Source organism: Perca flavescens, chromosome 6, assembly GCF_004354835.1.
Source record: "Perca flavescens isolate YP-PL-M2 chromosome 6, PFLA_1.0, whole genome shotgun sequence".
Classification (NCBI taxonomy): Eukaryota; Metazoa; Chordata; class Actinopteri; order Perciformes; family Percidae; genus Perca; species Perca flavescens.
In genome coordinates, this window is record NC_041336.1 from 7,696,033 (window position 1) to 7,716,666 (window position 20,634).

Genomic DNA, 20,634 nt, shown 5'->3' on the forward strand with positions numbered 1-20,634 from the left:
AGAATACGATCTCATATTGTACTAAAATAGTTCACTGAAACATGTTTCTGAAAACATTTTAAGCGAGAAATAAGCCGTGATGCAGTTGCTGAATCTGTCTTCATTTCAGCTCAACAAAGGTCAATTTAAAAGATTTTCGTCAGATTTTGAGAGACTCTAGTTACCTCATTCCGCTCGCCATTTCCGGGTGAGTCCCGACTGCCCTGCCGCCGACTGAACATAGGCTCGTTGGAGATGAACTGCGCCTCGCCTGTAAAGTAGACGAGAGCAGGCGACAGCAGCCGGGGATGGTGACAAAAATATATTATATATATATATTTGCAAAGTAATTTAGCATTTAAATATCCATTATTATAAGCTTCAGTCTCAATTTAAAAAAGAGATTAATCGCGATTAATTACAGCAAATTGTGCAATTAATTAGTTAATTTTTTTTAATCGATTGACAGCCCTAATATTTATATATATATATATATATATATATATATATATATATATATATATATATATATATATATATTTACAAATATAGGAGCAACATGATTTCACAAAAGGCAACAGCCCAGTGTGGAGTCAGTCCCTCAAATGAGTGAACAGAACACCAGGCTTATATGCATCTTCAGAGTGACAGCACACACGCACTTCACTTATTATGACGCTACAATTTTTACAGGCAATCTGATACACATGAAGACAATCAAGAAATACAAGAGACATCTTGGAGCCATCTCACCTCCTCCTCCCTCTACGACTTTCACCCCCCAGTTACATCTTAACTGGCATGGGAAAACTAGAGATAGTACCTTTATCGGTTCAGGCTAACAGTGCTCACATTATGTTCCATTATGTCTCACAAAGTTAGAATCAAAATCTACATGTGGGAAATGAGATAATTTCTTTCAGCATTTGTGAGAGAATTAAAGTACAAATAAAACATAAAAAATATAAGGAATTATGCTTAAATGTAATTTTCCCATTACAGTGGGTAAAACTACTGGAAAACGAGAAGATTGAAATAAAGAGGGGTAGTTCCCATACTACGGACTAAATGGGACTTAATTCTTGGAAGATGAAACAATGTGATTCCAAATGATACAAGCCACAAAACTCAACAGACACCTCAGAACGTAGGTAACAAACATAACGATTAGGTAACAAACACAACAATGAAATTACATAGAATATCCCAAATCTGTGTGATGCTTTCACTAAAAAGATCATGTAGAACTGTTTAACAAGGCACAACAAACGTGACAAACGAGACTTTCAACAGAACTGAAATAATCAGTATTACCAGACACGTCAGTGCAGCTAGTTGATATGAAAAGAGGGAGGGCTAGATATTTTCTTTTTACTTTCTTTTTCAAGCCATTGTCACTTCCTTAAGGTAAATGATTGCAAGAATGTGGGACGATTGCTTCATTTCACTTTATTTTAAAAGAACATTTCAGGAATACAATGCTTGCAAGTACAGATGATGTGTGCAGTGTTTCTCATATCCTGTAGAGTTGTTATTTGAATACATTATAATTGTAAAAGAAGGTAGCTCTCGCTGGAACTGTATCTGAGCAGTGTGTGAATATACTTATTCAAATGAGCTCTTTATTTTATTGAATATCACCTTAAGCGAAAAAGGCTTTTGCATAATGTACAGTAGAATGCCCTCTATGAATAAGCTGTTAGAACAAAGTATGTCTTTATATTTTATGACTGCTGCAAAGTACATTTGTCTTTTGAGAGTTCATATAATGGTCTCAATTATATGCAGCTTTAAACAAGCATTGAAAGAGCTATGAAGTAACATTAAGCATAGTGTATTGTAATTTGGCAGACATGTGGGGTAATTGGGGAATTACACATGGAACCTTCTGGTAACAGTCATGCTTAAATCAGAAAAAGGTAGCCTCTCGTCTTCAAGAGAACTCTAAAACATGGAGACAGTCACTCAGCACTTAAATATCTTTTTGCCTTTTAGAGTTGGTATCTCTAACATATTAGCAAACAGCTGCTTCCTTACTGCTATCAGACATATACAGCAACATTGTCAAATCTCCTCTAATTGTTGTGCAGATTCCCCACTTGAACAGGATTTGATGCATCCACCCCGGAATTAAGAACTGTATTTCACTCAATGACCAAACACCTCTTTTCCTTTTTTCCTCCTTTTATGTTGGCAGACTTCAGCAGTCCAACTTGACAGTGCCATTTGAATTATTGCTTCAGCCATTTGGATTTTTTTATAGGTCTTAAGATGTTTAATAGTTTAGTCTAGTTTATAGCAGTTTAGCCTTTTAGCAGGTGAAAAACCTTTGAACACAAAGAGAGAGAGAAGTATACACATTACTGTAACAAAATATAAATAACAGAAAGTACACGTCTCTGTAACATTCCAACTCATAGTAACTATTTTGTTTTCAATAATGTCCACACTTCATTGCATAAAAAATACAGATAATGCCCACTGCTGTAACAGTTTTTAGCTAACTTTAATAGCTTTTCAACACATTTTATAGTACTTTTTTTTGTGTTTCCACCTGATGAATGTAAGTCCAATATTCACTCATTTTAGCTCTGTTATTGGTCTCTACAATCCTGTGAGGAAAATATGCGTCTCTTAATCTGTTGTGTTCACCTGCGCAGGTAGTGTACAGTTTATCAGAGCTTGTCTGATGACAACAGCTGCCTGCCACCGTTGGAAAAGAGGTTTAGGGGTGGCCTCTAGCTCACCCAGTAAGAGCGTTCGCCCCATGTTGGCTGAGTCAGTGGCCTGGGTTCGAATCTGACTTGTGGCCCTGTGCTGCATGTCATCCCCCATCTCTCTCACCCTTTCATGTCTGTTCACTGTCCCCTATAACAAAGGGAAAAGTCCCAAAAAAATAATCTTTAAAAAAGAGGGTGATAATTAATCATACCATAAATGTGCAGTAAAAACCAAAGCTAAGAGCTAAAAGAGGTTTTGTGATACAATTTCAATTTGATTTCTCAAGATGTCGTTTGCTTTTCTGTGAGGACGACAGGAATAAAATGCACCACATCAACCAAACTTTTCTTTTCTTTTAGGAGCTTGTGACAAGAAAATCCCCATCCTGGCCTCAGACACAAAGCACTTAACACCTATGGAGTTTAACAATGGTGACCAGTACAGAAGACAAAGTTTGTGAGGAATTCCCAACTGTGAATATGAAGAATTGTGTGATGGAGTTTATTGCTAATTAAAAAATTTGACACATGGGCTGAACAAAGACACAATATTATCAGATATGCTGATAACTGAATATAAGGTGATGCCTTCCTCTGCTTCAACAGGCTTCCTCGATGTCATTGAAGAAGGTAAGACCTTTGGCACTAGGAAGAAATGTCCTTACCCTAAATTCTAGCTGTGAATTGGTGGTAATCTTTGTGTTATAATGACAGAAATTGCTTTGAGGACATGTTTGGTTTAGCAAAATATTGAACATTGTTGAATTTTTGGCCTATGGATTGTAGAGAAAATCCCAGAGAAAGATCCCAATTTGGTGAACTGTTTGTTAAGACGTGTGTGTGTGTGTGTGTGTGTGTGTGTGTGTGCGTAGTTTCAGGGTGTCAAGAAGCTTGATTGTACTGTTTACTTCATCTCCCCAATACCTCCATGGTAGGTCATCATTACATCAGTCCACTGTCTACTATCTGTCTTTTCTTCTGATTACTTTTCTACTTTCTGTCCTTCCTTGAACACAGTCTTGAAAACTTTTTGAGTTAATGTTGTTTTATTTCATACACATCATTTTAAGTCAGTTGGATCGTGGTGTTCTATAATGTTTCAGTAAATGCATCTCTTATATTTCCATTTCTTTCTTTCACAGTTCCAGTTTGGAGATATCATTTCTTTCAAACCTAGGTGTATGACGATTGCTGGGAAACAATTTATCTACCAGCACTTTGCTATTTATGTGGGTGATGAAGACCTTCCCGGTAAAGGCAACGGGGCGAACATATATGAATGCCTGAGTACGTATGCATACAAATTGAAAAAGGCCAATTAACACTTTTTATCTTCCAGTGACAGCAACAATAAACCAAACCTCAGATGTTAGAGTCTAGCATCACATCACCATCATGCTGAAAAACCCTATCACAAATTTTAATGAGAGTATCTCATCTCTACCATACAGTAGACAGCTACATTATACTGAAGGTGCTTTTGTTATGCTTTGCTCAAACAAGCTACATCCAAATCTGCACAAATAATTACATAATGACCCCCATCAGTTGTGTTTAGTGCTAATTAACACTAGGATGCTAACATGATTAAATAAGATATGAACGTTGGAAACATATCTGCTGTTGGCATCACTGAGCCTGGTACATAGTACAGACTCCCAGGCTTGTTTATGAAAAAAGAGCTAGTTTGACAGAAATAGGTATACATTTATTGTAAATGTACTGTAGGCTACCTCTAACAATTTATTCCCTGGTTATAGACAATAAGCCTTCCTGTGTTTTCTCTACACTGGACATGGCTGAGGAGCCTCAGGTGACCAATTACCTCGATGAATATAAGGGCAAGAATGGACAGGAGTACAAGGCAGGAACTAAACTAAATAATTTGAGCGCATTAACCAATCCAAAAAACAGATGTTGGGCGTATGAAGTCATTAGCAACAACTGTGAACGCCTTGCTACCTATGTGCGTTATGGAGTGAAGGTAGCACTGCAGGTACGTGGCTGATTTAACAGTGGCCCATCACCATTTTTCCTACTGCCTCGCTAATTGACGAAAGAATGACCAATTTCATTAAGTACCAGCAAGAGCTTAAAAGAATAGAGTTTGACATTTTGGGAAATACGCTTATTTGCAGAGAGGCAGTTAGCTTAGTGTAACACAAAAGTCTAGAAAGGGGGAAACAGCAGATACCCAAATGTATGTGCACAAGCATTGAAAAAGTGAGTTTTATGATATGTCCATTTTAGGCACAGATTTCCTGCACACTGCCTGCGTCAGTTGCGTGGCGGCTGCGTGGAGTTTTCTATATTTTTGCACACCAGAAACGTGTCTGACAGCTGCTGCTCCTAGCCTTGTCTGGACACATAGATGTTTCTCACTGATAAAATGAAATTATAGCATGTTCTTCAACTTTATTTTGATTACAGCAAAGACAATGTCGGCAGTATTGACCGGAAAATAAGCTACAGAATATTTCGTTCTGTATTGACAGGTTCAAAATTTGAAAATCGATAATTCTTTTTTTTTCTGCATTCATGTCAACAGCTAGAGACTTTCAAACATCAAAATGTCATTTATTAAATGTATTTGTGTCAAAATGATATATAAACATTTTCCTATTCTATTTTGCCTGGAAACGCTTCCAACATGCTTGTGTGTCACCTAAAAATTAGGCGTCAGTTCTATTTCTATTTTCTAGCATGCACACGTTTTTGAGACGTGCGTGTCACGCAGGCAATATGTAAGCTCTAACCTGTTAACATGGGAGCCAAAATAAAAATGGACCCACGCTCACGCCACACAGGCAGTGTGCAGGAGCCCTTAGGCTAAGCTAGCTGTAGCGTCATGTTTAACACACATCTCTCAGCAAATAGGCGTAGTGTATTTCCCAAAATGTCATTCCCAAAACAGTTATTGTCTATCCAGACACACTCAACATGTTGCTCCAAAGCTTGTTATGTTATTTACATTATTACAAATCAGTGTGACTGACTAACAAGTTCTGGTTTCTCTATATAATGTACGCTGAATTTAACACTGCCGGCTTGTGATGATAATGTATGTATCTCTCAGCAGGGTCACAATTAATGTAATCACTCTTGTTTTGTTTACAGTTCAACATGTCTGGTGTAGTGCTGAAGTATGTAAAGGAATTTTTGGAGTGCCCCAACGAGCCCAGCAGTTCCAACAGCTAACAAGTACTCCATCAATCAGCCCTCTCAGCCTGTCTTGCTCTCTTCTGCTCCATCCTGATGTGACATGTTGTGTTATTTGAAATCAAAACAATGAGCAAGTGCTGTGGGTGTTTTATTGTTCATGTTGGTGTAAAAAAATGGTTATACTGTCTCAAGAAACGTAAAGCATTGCTTGCATATCAAGACTATTTTGACAATCCCGAAATCCCAAATAAAAAACATGGCACAACTTACACAAAGGTCAGCCTTTCCATACTGAATTGGTGGTAAAACTGGAAGGTAACTAGTTGTCCCACAAGCATTACTTAATGCAGAACAGGGTCTAACAGCACATAAGACATCTCCCTGAGCCACTCCAAATCAAATCCACACACAGTTACTTGCGGTGTCCCCCAGGGGTCAGTCCTTGGCCCCATCCTCTTCATTCTCTACCTCACCCCCCTTGGCCAAATCATCAACCGTCACAAAATTTCCTTCCACTGCTATGCCGATGACACACAGCTCTATGTAAATGCCACAACAGAAACCCCACAGTCACAGTCATCCCCATCAAATCTCACCACCTGTCTGGAGGAGATAAAGGTATGGATGGAGCACAACTTCCTTCAACTCAACAGCTCCAAAACTGAAGCCATCCTGGTTGGCACTCCTCACCAGACCAAATCATTTCTGGCTCCAACATCCCCCTCTCATCAACAGTCACAAATCTTGGTGTAAAAATGGACTCCCAACTCACTTTTGAAGCCCATATAAATCACCTATGCAAGACCTCCTTCTACCACCTCAGTAACATCTCCAAACTTCGCCCCATTCTCTCCCTCTCAGATGCCGAAAAGCTGGTTCATGCCTTTGTCTCCTCCAGACTGGACTACTGTAATGCACTGCTCATTGGGATTCCTGGAAAGAGCCTGCAGAGGCTTCAGTACATACAAAACTCTGCAGCTAGGATCCTGATGAGAGTGCGGAAACATGAGCACATTACACCCATTCTCCACACACTCCACTGGCTTCCCGTCTCCACCAGGATTGAATACAAGGTTTCCCTCCTCACACATCAACGCATCCATGGACATGCCCCTCCCTACCTCAAAGAACTTATCAACCCTCAAAACACAACACGCTCCCTCCGCTCCACTCACTCAAACCTCCTCCACATACCCAGAACCGGACTCAGGACAATGGGAGATAGGGCCTTCTGTGCTGCTGCCCCACATCTGTGGAATGCCCTCCCTGACACCTTGAGGGCACCTCAATCCACTGACTGTTTTAAAAAAGGCCTTAAAACATTTTTCTTTTGCAAAGCTTTTGGTCCCTTTTAGATGTTTTATTTTTATTTTTATTCTTGTATTTTAAACTACTTATCTTTTTGGTTTTTTATCGTTTTTATTTCTAACCTGTAGCACTTTGAGATCTCTGATGAAAAGTGCATTATAAATTAAATGTATTATTATTATTATTATTATTATTATTATTTATTACAAGAGGTTTTCAGTATGAGTGACTGACAGAACAGATGCCCTCCTATATTAATTATTACAGCGGTCTATAAAAAAGGCTATTTTCACACAGAACTCAGTGATTGTGTTGGGCTCTAAGCTCTACAAATACGCCTGTGACCAACTCTTAATACTGTGCCTGAATGCATCCTGTGTATTCAGAGAAGGAGGACTAGAGACACGGTGTAACGTACAGCTACAGTAAGAAGAGTTTCAAATCAAAAGGAAACTAGTTCATTAAGAGAATACGTCATACAGCCCTGAGCAATATGCACGTTTTTACAATCTTGAAAATCAGTGGCTGCATGCCTAAAATTTAAACTTATCAAAATTAACCAAAGACATATTATCAGTAGTGGCCCATATGGGTCCAAATTCCATATAGCCAGTCTTGGCGTGTGTGTGTGTTAGGCCACTACTGCCACCCCAAATTATAGTATATATGTGATTGTTTGTGTGCGCAAGCATGCATGAATCTGCTTAAAAGTGTACAAGCTGCAGGAAGACAAGTGTGCATCTAAGTGGAAATAAGTGAATGTGTATCACTTCCCCAACAGCTTTTGGTCTTTCTTCTGTGTGTGTGTGTGTGTGTGTGTGTGTGTGTAGTTTCAGGGTGTCAAGAAGCGTGATTGTACTGCTTACTTCATCTCCTCAACACCTCCGTGGTAGGTCATCATTTCATCTGTCTCCTGTCTGCTTTCTGTCTTTTCTTTTTATTACTTTTCTACTTTCTGTCCTTCCTCAAACTCAGTCTCATTTCTTGAATACTTAAATTCCGTGGGAAACGTTTTGAGGTTGAAGCATTATTCTTTAGTCTGTTGTGTCTGCCATTCTATATACCCTCGGTGCATGAATTTCCCTCTCTAGAATTTTTTTGAAAACGTCTTTACTTGTAAAATCAAATGAGTTTAGTAAAAGATCAGTTTCAGATAACCTTACGGTAATGTTCATCACAGCCGTTCACTGCCGGAAAAATGAGGAAGCTGATCTTGGTGGCTTTGATCATTCAACGGGTGATCACAGTCGACATAAATGGAGTAAGTTAATAACTTTCAGTATTGTATTTCTGCCGTATTGGGGTGCTCTAAAAGATCAGTAAATTAATTTCTTCCATTTCCATTTCTTTCTTTAACAGTTCCAGTTTGGAGATATAATTTCTTTCAAACCCAGTTGTAAGACGGTTTTGGGGAAAAGCATTTTCTACCAGCACTATGCTGTCTATGTGGGCGACAGACCACTCCCTGGTAAAAAAAGAAGGGCAGAACATATTTGAACGCATAAGTACGTATATTTAGAAACTCCAAAGGCAGTAAACCAATTCAATCTAACAGTGAGAACAACAAACAAACCTAAGGTGTTTGATATCAGCTAGCATCATCTTTACCATACAGTACATGGACTATATGCTGAATGGGATTTTTTAATGCTTTGCTCAGCTACCTCCACAAATTGGAATTATATCAACACTCATGCACCATAACATCTTCCAGCAGAGTAACCGGGGATTTCCACCAACAGCTGCGGACCGGTGTTCTGACGATCTATGCTGCCTTGTCGAAAAATGCTACCGTAGCGTAAATCGATAGTAGAGTCTATCGAGTCGCGCTGCCCTATCGAAATGTGCTTCCTTATGTGATATATTTGCCTGCATATTTCCAAATGTGCAGGCAGGCTGAATCCCATAGAGGTATAACTCTAACAGTATTGACATCTTATGTTTATTTGAGAATATTTTGATACTCCATTATATCTTTATTGAATATTTCAGTGGTAGCATATTCTGATAGACAAATATACCCTATCAAATAATGCTCCCCCAACAGAATCATTATATATTGCACCACTACTCACTCCATGTGCACTGTCAGGAGATAAGGAGCATATTTTGATATTCTATTAAATTATATTTATTGAATATTTCAGTGGTAGCGTATTCTGATAGACAAATATACCCTATCAAAAGGTACAATGAATAAATTATTTATTAGATATTACTCTATTAACCACAGTATCGGCCGTATGTCCGACCGCAAGGTTGCATAGATTTATGGGCGGGGAATCAGACCATGCTTGTGGGTCGTGCGCATGCGCAGAACCGCTAAGTAGCACATCTCGATAGGTAGCATAAATCGACAGCGGCTCCGCTGCGTGTCTGCTGCGTGCTCCGCCGTCCGTCAATACCCACCAGGTCCGGATTTGTTGCGGCACGGCTGCGGCCATGACTGACAGCTGTAGTCACGAGGACCCACAAGTTATCGCGAATTCAGGTAGAATAGAACCACAAAACCAACAACAGTTAGTTTCCATCCAGAGGACTAGAGGGGAAACAACTCTGTGCTGTGTTTTCAAGGTGTAGTGCAGGGAAATCTGATCCACCGTAAGCACGGTGTATTTTATTTTGAAAATTAACCGGATGTTTATTTTGTTTCTGTGCTCGACTTCCTGTCCCGCACTATCTGCTGTGTGCTGAATTGCTGTAGCCTAGAAATCTAGACTCCCCCTAGTGGCAGCAAATTTATTTGGCAGCCAGGGGGGGGTCTAGGCACTCTCCGTTGACTTTCAAGCAGCAAAAACCAAATTTTGGTCAGGCCAATCACATTGTGTATAGAGTCGGTGGGCGGGGCTTATGGCTGCTGCTGCTGGGAACAGCGGACTTCTGGAAGACTTGGAGTTCAGCTTTTCTTTGATAAAAGAACAAAGAACACAGAAATCATTCTTAAAAAAGGAAGATGTGGTCGGAGTTTTGCCGACCGGATACGGCAAAAGTTTAATCTATCAACTAGCTCCGCTACCTTCTTCGTTGCTCTGCCTGGTTGTAGCGCCTATTACGTGCAGAGGGAATTTGAAAGACAACCATTTATCCCGCCCCTCGGATCGAGCTCTGTCAATGGTGAGTTCCCAGACCCTACATCTGGATGTGGGTCTGGCTTGTCAGGCTAGAATTGCTGTGGAGCCATAGTGTATAGTGCGGAGCTCTCCGGCGTCCGGCAAAAATAGAAGCTCTGCGTATGAGGGCTGCGGACCGCCGGAGCTGGGACGCAGTCGGAACGCAGCCGTTATGCAACCGGTGGAAATGCACACATTGACTTTAATGGAAACCTAATGACTCCGCCGCCGTTTCGGAGACGTTCCGCAGCCGTTACGCATTTGGTGGAAATCCCCGGTTAGAAATACTGTTGGAAGATGAGCATGAGTTTAGCATGAATGTGTGTTGTTTCCTCTGATAATCCAGAAACCTTCGGTTTTGAAGAAAGTCGCATGGTAGAGCAGGAAAATCACAACTCTATTTTGAATAAATAGCACGTTTCATGGAGAGAGGCGGAAAAGTGGCAAGAGTCATTATTATATTAATGTGACAAATGCTTGGGTGTATGATGAAATACCTGCAAAGCTAATTATAATCCCCCTCTGTTGTACTTTGTGTTTAGTGCTAATTGGCAAATGCTAGGATACTAACATGCCATGGAAAACACATCTGCTGTTAGCATCTAGCTTAAAGCACTGAGCCTGGTAAAGGCTCAGTAGTGTCGAGTCCTAGGCTTATGTTCAAAAAAAGAACTTTCAGACAGAAATAAGTATACATGTATTGTAAATGTTTACATACTGTACATCTAATAATTTATTCCCTGGTTATAGACAAAAAGCCTTCCTGTGTTTTCTCTAAACTGGACATGACTGAGGAGCCTGAGGTGTTCAATTACCTCGATGGATTCACGGACAAGAAAGGAAAGGAGTACAAGGCAGGAACTGAGGCAGAAATGACCGCGCGCATCAACAAACGAAAAGCCAACTGTTGGCCGTATAATTTCTTGGCCAACAACTGTGAACACCTTGCTACCTATGTGCGTTACGGAGTGAGATTTGCACTGCAGGTACGTGGCTGATTAAAAGTGGCCCATCACCATTTTTGATACTGCCTTGCCAATTTATTAAAGCATGACACATTTTATGAAGATCAGACCAAGGCTTACATGAATAGTTTGACATTTTGGGAAAAACACTTATTTGGAAGGACTGAAGTATAAAAATGACAAGTTTTGGTTTTTATGACGGTTTTTATGTTCTGAAGTATTTTTTGTGACTTCTCTTGCGACTTCCTTGGGTCTTGTCCTCACCGTGAGGTTGCCACAGTTTTCAAACGGATTAAAAGAAAGAAATATATCTTTGAATTAATAAGCTTCAGAGGTGCTGCGAGGCTGATTCTTCTCTTTCTTTCGACAGAGCCAGGCTAGTGGTTTTCCCTTGCTTCCAGTCTTTCATTAAAGGAGACATGTCATGTTCATTTTCAGGTTAATACTATTTTAGGTGTCTACTAGAAAATGTTTACATGCTTTAATGTTCAAAAAACACTTTATTTTCTTGTATTGTCCGAGATTGACCCAGTCTGCTTTGATTGGCTTGTGAGAAAGATATGGCGCACATTTGCAAAAGTTCTCAAGCAGTGGGTAAGGAAGCTGTTAGAAAAACGGTTTTCCTTCAGTTTCTTTGTTAATACTACTTTGTGTCGGGGTGAAAAGACCATTTCAACCAATATATAAAATATATGATGTCGCAGCCATCTTGAAACAAACAGGGGCTTGGATGGAGCTGGACAGAGCTATTATCTGTTTGGAGACAAATACCAAGGAAAACAAACGCGTATATTTAAATAAAAGTTAATTTCAGTTAACGTCACGCAATGTGCTTTTATTTTGTGGAAATATTTTTCTTACAATTTCAGAGCATTTTTCACTGATATTACGTTCTGATTTTGTAATAACACCTCTGCAAAACAATTCATAAACTGCACAATATTTGACACAAAAAAGCATATGGTTCATACTACTGTGAAGCAGTACACTTTGCCTGTAGGATTTACTGTAGCAGGAACACTGATATTGGCAAACAGATGACCCAGGTACAGGTGAGTTTGTGAGCAGGGTTATGTTATGAACTAAAATAAAGATAAGATAAGCCTAGCGTTCACAAGAGGGATAATTCAGGTATTGCAACACAAATTAAGAATAATTAAATTAAATAGGAGGTATATGCAACTAATAGAAGATAAATTAACTATATAAGAGCAATTAAGGCAAAGTTATGAGGTAGTAAGCTAAAGTGATGTATAATCAATAGCAGGGAGTCAAGTCAACAGTGTACACCAGAATAATATATACTGTGATTAAGTAATGATACTTACTGTTGTCAGTAGACTACTAATATAACAAAACAGAAAAATAGTATAGTGTATGATGCAGTATGGAGAACAACCAAGTCCCATATGACCCCAAGAGACTAAGTGCAGCTGTTGATGATGTTCACTACAAACTAAACTTGTAGATGGTTGTAGTCTGTAGTCAGCCATACAGTAGGTAGATCTGGAGCAGATGGTTGTAGTATGTAGTCAGCCATACAGTAGGTAGATCTGGAGCAGATGGTTGTAGTCTGTAGTCAGCCATACAGTAGGTAGATCTGGAGCAGATGGTTGTAGTATGTAGTCAGCCATACAGTAGGTAGATCTGGAGCAGATGGTTGTAGTATGTAGTCAGCCATACAGTAGGTAGATCTGGAGCAGATGGTTGTAGTATGTAGCCAGTCATACAGTAGGTAGATCTGGAGCAGATGGTTGTAGTCTAGTCAGCCATACAGTAGGTAGATCTGGAGCAGATGGTTGTAGTCTGTAGTCAGCCATACAGTAGGTAGATCTGGACCAGATGGTTGTTGTCTAGTCAGTCATACAGTAGGTAGATCTGGACCAGATGGTTGTAGTATGTAATCAGCCATACAGTAGGTAGATCTGGACCAGATGGTTGTAGTCTGTAATCAGTCATACAGTAGGTAGATCTGGAGCAGATGGTTGTAGTCCTTCTCCGTGAACCATCACCTTATCGTGGTGGAGAGGTTTGTGTGTCTCTGTGAACCTGAGGGCTGTGTTGTCTGGAGCTTTGTGCTCCTGGTAGGGTCTCCCAAGGCAAAGTGGTCTCAGGTGAGGGGCCAGACAAAGAATGGTTCAAAAACCCCAATGAAGAAGCAAGGTAGAGATGGAGTGACCCTGCCCGGAGGAAGCCCGGGGCCCCCGTCTGGAGCCAGGCCCAGACGGCGGGCTCGTCGGCGAGCGCCTGGTGGCCGGGTTTGCCACGGAGCCCGGCCGGGCACAGCCCGAACAAGCTACGTGGCTCCCATCTCTCCAGCCCATGGGCCCACCACCTGTGGGAGGAACCGTTGGGGTCGGGTGCGATGCCACATGGGTGGCAGTGAAGGTCAGGGGCCTCGGACGGACCAGACCCGGGCGGCAGACGCTGGCTCTGGGGACGTGGAACGTCACCCTCTGTGGGGGAAGGAGCCGGAACTGGTGCGGGAGGTGGAGCGCTACCGGTTAGATCTGGTGGGGCTTACCTCACGCACAGTCTCGGTTCTGGAACCATACTCCTGGATAGGGGTTGGACTCTTTTCTTCTCCGGAGTTGCCCAGGGTGTGAGGCGCCCGGGCGGGTGTGGGGATACTCACAAGCCCCGGCTGGCGCCGCTGTGTTGGAGTTTACCCGGTGGGACGAGAGGGTCGCCTCCCCACGCCTGCGGGTTGTGGGGGGAAAACTCTGACTGTTGTTTGTGCATATGCACCAAACAGGAGTTCGGAGTATTCGGCCTTCTTGGAGACCTTGACTGGAGTCCTGCATGGGGCTCCAGTGGGGGACTCCATTGTTCTGCTGGGGGACTTCAACGCACACGTGGGCAATGATGGAGACACCTGGAGGCGTGATTGGGAGGAACGGCCTCCTGATCTAAACCAGAGTGGTTGTTTGTTGTTGGACTTCTGTGCTAGTCATGGATTGTCTATAACGAACACCATGTTCGAACATAGGGATGCTCATAAGTGTACCTGGTACCAGAGCACCCTAGGCCGAAGGTCAATGATCGATTTCATAATCGTTTCATCTGATCTGAGGCCGTATGTTTTGGACACTCGGGTGAAGAGAGGGGCAGAGCTGTCAACCGATCACCATCTGGTGGTGAGTTGGGTCAGGGGGTGGGGAAGACTCTGGACAGACCTGGTAAGCCCAAACGTAGTGCGGGTAAATTGGGAACGTCTGGAGGAGGCCCCTGTCCGACAGACTTTCAACTCACACCTCCGGGCGGAGCTTTTTCGTGCATCCCTGTGGAGGCTGGGGGCATTGAACCCGAGTGGACAATGTTCAAAGTTTCCATTGCTGAAGCTGCGGCGAGGAGCTGTGGTCTTAGGATCTTAGGTGCCTCAAGGGGCGGTAACCCACGAACACCGTGGTGGACACCAGTGGTCAGGGAAGCCGTCCGACTGAAGAAGGAGTCCTTCCGGGATATGTTATCTCGGAGGACTCCGGAGGCAGTTGCAGGGTACCGAGGGGCCCGAAGGGCTGCAGCCTCTGCCGTGAAAGAGGCAAAGCAGCGGGTGTGGGAGAAGTTTGGAGAAGACATGGAGAAGGACTTTCGGTCGGCACCAAAGTGTTTCTGGAAAACTGTTCGCCACCTCAGGAGGGGGAAGCGGGGAACCATCCAAGCTGTGTACAGTAAGGATGGGACACTGTTGACCTCCACTGAGGAGGTAATAGGGCGGTGGAGGGAGCACTTTGAGGAACTCCTGAATCCGACTAATACGCCCTCTATGTTAGAGGCAGAGCTGGAGGATAACGGGGATTGTCGTCGATTTCCCAGGCGGAAGTCACTGATGTAGTCAAACAACTACACAGTGGCAAAGCCCCGGGATTGATGAGATCCGTCCAGAAATGCTCAAGGCTCTGGGTGTGGAGGGGTTGTCCTGGTTGACACGCCTCTTCAACATTGCGTGGAAGTCTGGGACGGTGCCAAAGGAGTGGCAGACTGGGGTGGTGGTTCCTCTTTTTAAAAAGGGGGACCAGAGGGTGTGTGCCAATTATAGGGGTATCACACTTCTCAGCCTCCCTGGTAAAGTCTACTCCAAGGTGCTGGAAAGGAGGGTTCGGCCGATAGTCGAACCTCGGGTTGAGGAGGAACAATGCGGATTCCGTCCTGGTCGTGGAACAACGGACCAGCTCTTCACTCGCAAGGATCCTGGAGGGAGCCTGGGAGTATGCCCAACCGGGTCTACATGTGTTTTGTGGATTTGGAGAAGGCGTATGACCGGGTCCCCGGGAGATACTGTGGGAGGTGCTGCGGGAGTATGGGGTGAGGGGTCTCTACTCAGGGCCATCCAATCTCTGTATGACCAAAGTGAGAGCTGTGTCCGGGTTCTCGGTAGTAAGTCGGACTCGTTTCAGGTGAGGGTTGGCCTCCGCCAGGGCTGCGCTTTGTCACCAATCCTGTTTGTAATATTTATGGACAGGATATCGAGGCGTAGTCGGGGTGGGGAGGGGTTGCAGTTTGGTGGGCTGGGGATCTCATCGCTGCTCTTTGCAGATGATGTGGTCCTGATGGCATCATCGGCCTGCGACCTTCAGCACTCACTGGATCGGTTCGCAACCGAGTGTGAAGCGGTTGGGATGAGGATCAGCACCTCTAAATCGGAGGCCATGGTTCTCAGCAGGAAACCGATGGAATGCCTTCTCCAGGTAGGGAATGAGTCCTTACCCCAAGTGAAGGAGTTCAAGTACCTTGGGGTTTTGTTCATGCGAGTGAGGGGACAATGGAGCGGGAGATTGGTCGGAGAATCGGCGCAGCGGGTGCGGTATTGCATTCAATCTATCGCACCGTTGTGACGAAAAAGAGAGCTGAGCCAGAAGGCAAAGCTCTCGATCTACCCGTCAGTTTTCGTTCCTACCCTCACCTATGGTCATGAAGGCTGGGTCATGACCGAAAGAACGAGATCCAGGGTACAAGCGGCGAAATGGGTTTCCTCAGGAGGGTGGCTGGCGTCTCCCTTAGAGATAGGGTGAGAAGCTCAGTCATCCGTGAGGAGCTCGGAGAGAGCCGCTGCTCTTTGCGTCGAAAGGAGCCAGTTGAGGTGGTTCGGGCATCTGGTAAGGATGCCCCTGGGGCCCCCTAGGGAGGTGTTCCAGGCACGTCCAGCTGGGAGGAGGCCTCGGGAAGACCCAGGACTAGGTGGAGGGATTATATCTCCAACCTGGCCTGGGAACGCTCAGGATCCCCAGTCGGAGCTGGTTAATGTTGCTCGGGAAAGGGAAGTTTGGGGTCCCCTGCTGGAGCTGCTCCCCCCGCGACCCGACACCGGATAAGCGGACGAAGATGGATGGATGGATGGTTGTAGTCTAGTCAGCCATACAGTAGGTAAATCTGGAGCAGATGGTTGTAGTCTGTAGTCAGCCATACAGTAGGTAGATCTGGACCAGATGGTTGTTGTCTAGTCAGTCATACAGTAGGTAGATCTGGACCAGATGGTTGTAGTATGTAATCAGCCATACAGTAGGTAGATCTGGACCAGATGGTTGTAGTCTGTAGTCAGTCATACAGTAGGTAGATCTGGAGCAGATGGTTGTAGTATGTAGCCAGTCATACAGTAGGTAGATCTGGAGCAGATGGTTGTAGTCTAGTCAGTCATACAGTAGGTAGATCTGGAGCAGATGGTTGTAGTCTGTAGCCAGCCATACAGTAGGTAGATCTGGAGCAGATGGTTGTAGTCTAGTCAGCCATACAGTAGGTAGATCTGGAGCAGATGGTTGTAGTCTGTAGCCAGCCATACAGTAGGTAGATCTGGAGCAGATGGTTGTAGTCTAGTCAGTCATACAGTAGGTAGATCTGGAGCAGATGGTTGTAGTCTGTAGCCAGCCATATAGAAGGTAGATCTGGAGCAGATGGTTGTAGTATGTAGTCAGCCATACAGTAGGTAGATCTGGAGCAGATGGTTGTAGTATGTAGCCAGTCATACAGTAGGTAGATCTGGACCAGATGGTTGTATTCTGTAGCCAGTCATACAGTAGGTAGATCTGGACCAGATGGTTGTATTCTGTAGCCAGTCATACAGTAGGTAGATCTGGACCAGATGGTTGTATTCTGTAGCCAGTCATACAGTAGGTAGATCTGGACCAGATGGTTGTATTCTGTAGCCAGTCATACAGTAGGTAGATCTGGACCAGATGGTTGTAGTCTGTAGCCAGTCATACAGTAGGTAGATCTGGACCAGATGGTTGTATTCTGTAGCCAGTCATACAGTAGGTAGATCTGGACCAGATGGTTGTAGTCTGTAGCCAGTCATACAGTAGGTAGATCTGGAGCAGCAGGGTGACTTCTAGCTTTCATGGGTTGCTGGTAAGACACTGTGCTGCTATGATGCAGCAGTGGTCGAGCCCTTCAGGCCCACCTGGAAGAAAAGAAAGTAAAACAAAGTACTTGTTTTTTCTGTTCAGTTTGCTTTGCATTAATTAAAAAAAGCAAATAAGAAGACATAATTCTAGATCTGTTTTTATTATAGTGGTGAAATTGTACTTAACATTTCAACGTTTTATACTGACTGATTTGAATCCATCATTTTCAGACTAATGTTATATCAAGGAATAAAGACTAAATTCTGATGAACAACACACAGCAGTGATGCAAAAACTGACACAAACAATCCAGTTTCTTGTGTTCTTTCAGTTATATTACAGTTTAGGTTTTACTATTGGCTCTGACATGAAATTAGCCAAATCCCCAGGAACAAGGTTAACCAAACGAGAAAAAATACAAAGTGGGGTCATTAAATACACACATACTGTTCGTCATATGTCGTTCAATCTAGCTAAATTATAAAGAAAATCTATTTATTTGAGGACATCAAGCTAGGCTATATGTTAGCGCCATATGCTATGTGCTTAATTTATGTTATTCACCCTCGTAGTTGTGTACCTAACTTGACGACAGGGGTAAATAAACTTGGTTACAGTTGTCCGCAACAGACGTTCTAACGTAAAACAAACACAGCCTCAGCGGGGCAGGGATCATTTCATTGGTCAACACTACACCTGGCATTCTATTGGTTGGGGAATTTTGATAGGATTGTAACCTTCTTATATACTATCTATGATTGTAACACTAAAATATCTGAGTGCGCAGGAGAGATCCATGAGGAGAAGATTTGCAAGTGCCCAGAATCAGCCTGAGTGCGAGGAGAAGGCCCAAAGCTGAGAGCAGGAAATCTGTCCAAGCAACAACATATCTGAGTCCAAGCACAAAGTTTGAGCACAAGCAGAGCAAATCGAAGCGCGAACAGTGGCTATTTAAGTGTGAGAGCAAGGTTTTGAGGGAAATTATTACAAAATCTGAACGTATTATCAGTGAGAAATGCTCTCAAATTGAAAGAATGCACTCTTGAATAAAGATAGGAATATAACTCCATAGCCCATTTACTTCATTAGAAAAGGCACCAAAGTCTGGACCAATACAAACTTCTAATAATGTATAACTGTTCCTTCTTTCTATTTTCATTGGCTGTAGCTACATACTGTATTTAACAGACATCTCTCAGCAAATAAGCATATTTCCCAAAATGTCTCAAAGGAATACTTCTGACCTTTTAACACAAAAGTTGTCAGTAGTGATATTATGCATGACACCGGGACACATGGAGGCTGTGGTATACAATGTGATTGTTGGTTTTAAACAGCACCCTCAAATCTCCAAATTTCCTTCCAGCTTACTGTTGATGTTTTGAGCAGCAACAGTTTATAGCCAAGATGATCTACTGAGTGTTATATATTCAAATGATAAAACATTGCACATTGCATTGATCTCTCATTAAGGTCACAATTAACTTAATCACTTTTCTTTTGTTTCTAGTACAACATGACTGGTGAAAAACACTGCATTAACAACCCATTCAGAATCCGTGCAAAAGATGTGGTAAAGTTCTTAAGGGAAAAGGAAGGGTGGCACCACAAAAAAGATCTGCTGACGTATGTATGGGAAAATGAAGAGTGGCTCAACAATGGCGCCGGCTTACAAGTATTCCCTCAGTTAACCCTCTCAGTGTGTCTTGCTCTCTTCTGCATTTTCCTTATGTGATAATCAGGGGCCATTACAGGAAGTGGGGCGATACATTCCTTAATGTAGAACAGGGTCTAACAGCACAGGAGCATCTGCAGTTTCTACTTTGATACAGAGAATGTCAAGACAGGATGTTCTCATATATTCTCACACCTCAAGCTTTTTTTTTTGCTCTATTAGAGGAAAATAGGGGAGGGTCATGTCTTTTTATTCTTTGTTGAGGGGAGGGTCATCCAAAAAGATTTTGTCCAGAGGAGGGGGGTCACCCAACTTTTGTATTCATAGAAAAAGCTACATTTCAAAGTGGCTTGTTTGGTGCATATCTTTCCATGTAGCTCTCAGTCTCGGCCCTCCTGCGCTACCAGATGGGTCTGACCCATGAGTTTGCTGTGGGGCAGGGGGAGCAATGCTAAGTATGTTTAAAAAATGAGTGGAATAGTTGCGTCTGGCATGATCAGATATTTTATAAATATTTTAAATAACACAAAACAACTAAATGGTGGTATGTAATACATCTGATTTCATATACTGCTTTAGTAAAAAAAATATTTCCTGGCTGACGATGGGAGCAGCAGGACGCAAAAAAAGAAAATAACTGTTGCTCTATCTGGACATCTTACCGTGCCAAGGTTGCAATAAAGGTTTCCTAAATGCCACATTTGATGTCAGCTTACTAATTGATTGCAGGTTTTGTGTAGATTTGGACTTACGTTTATTCCACTTTGTTTAAATGGCGAAGTGGAGGAAGCCTAGTGACGAGTCCATAGCAAGCAGTTTGTGTGTTGAATGTTACCCAGAGTGCCTTGCTAAAGGGTCTCAATGTTTTATTGTTTTATTTCATGTGAATACTAGTTTACTAGAGGAGTAACTTAGTATTTGAAGTAATGCAGTAATGCAGGAAGTGTGCATTTAGTTTCCATGCTTATTGTGTTTCCACAACAATGTTAGTGAGTAAATCTACTGAAATGGCCACCACACCATAACAGAGGAGTGGGATGCATCAGATCAGAATGCAGAGGTTTAATCACCTATGTCATTGCTGTAAAAAACAATGGGATGCTGTATATATTTGCCAAGCACAAGCCAGTACAGAAGGTATCGATGAATTGTTAGGGGAGGGTCACGTCTTTTTTATCAAATCGTTTTGGAGGGTCATGTCTATTTTGACTAAAGGTCCCAAAACTTTTCTGGTGGCCCCTTAAAGAAATAACAAATAGTCCCTTATAATCACAGAGCTTCTTCCCATAACCTTCATTGTCCTTTCAGTTCTGTCACAACGAGGCTTTTTCATACGTAAATTTCATACGTAGCTTCTGTGTTCTAGTTCCTCTGTTC

General features: G+C 42.6%; 1 protein-coding gene and 1 long non-coding RNA gene across 4 annotated transcripts; both read left to right on the forward strand.

The window, feature by feature from the left end:
- Positions 1 to 84: 84 nt before the first annotated feature.
- LOC114557759 (uncharacterized) lies at positions 85 to 4,663 on the forward strand. Of its 2 annotated transcripts, XR_003692834.1 has the most exons (6): positions 85 to 119; positions 3,060 to 3,156; positions 3,306 to 3,329; positions 3,572 to 3,630; positions 3,842 to 3,986; positions 4,460 to 4,663. It is a non-coding gene; the product is annotated as an uncharacterized LOC114557759 (long non-coding RNA). The 2 variants fall into 2 exon arrangements; XR_003692833.1 differs by having other exon boundaries at positions 3,060 to 3,329.
- A 3,248-nt stretch (positions 4,664 to 7,911) lies between these two features.
- LOC114557758 (uncharacterized) lies at positions 7,912 to 19,550 on the forward strand. 2 transcript variants are annotated; one of them, XM_028581414.1, is made up of 5 exons: positions 7,912 to 8,058; positions 8,350 to 8,430; positions 8,529 to 8,674; positions 11,030 to 11,265; positions 19,093 to 19,550. In XM_028581414.1, exons 3-5 carry the CDS (start codon positions 8,605 to 8,607, stop codon positions 19,315 to 19,317), a joined length of 531 nt encoding a protein of 176 aa, XP_028437215.1. In that variant the 5' UTR covers positions 7,912 to 8,058; positions 8,350 to 8,430; positions 8,529 to 8,604; the 3' UTR covers positions 19,318 to 19,550. The 2 variants fall into 2 exon arrangements, with proteins under 2 accessions (XP_028437215.1, XP_028437214.1); XM_028581413.1 differs by lacking the exon at positions 8,529 to 8,674 and having other exon boundaries at positions 7,913 to 8,058.
- Positions 19,551 to 20,634: the final 1,084 nt, after the last annotated feature.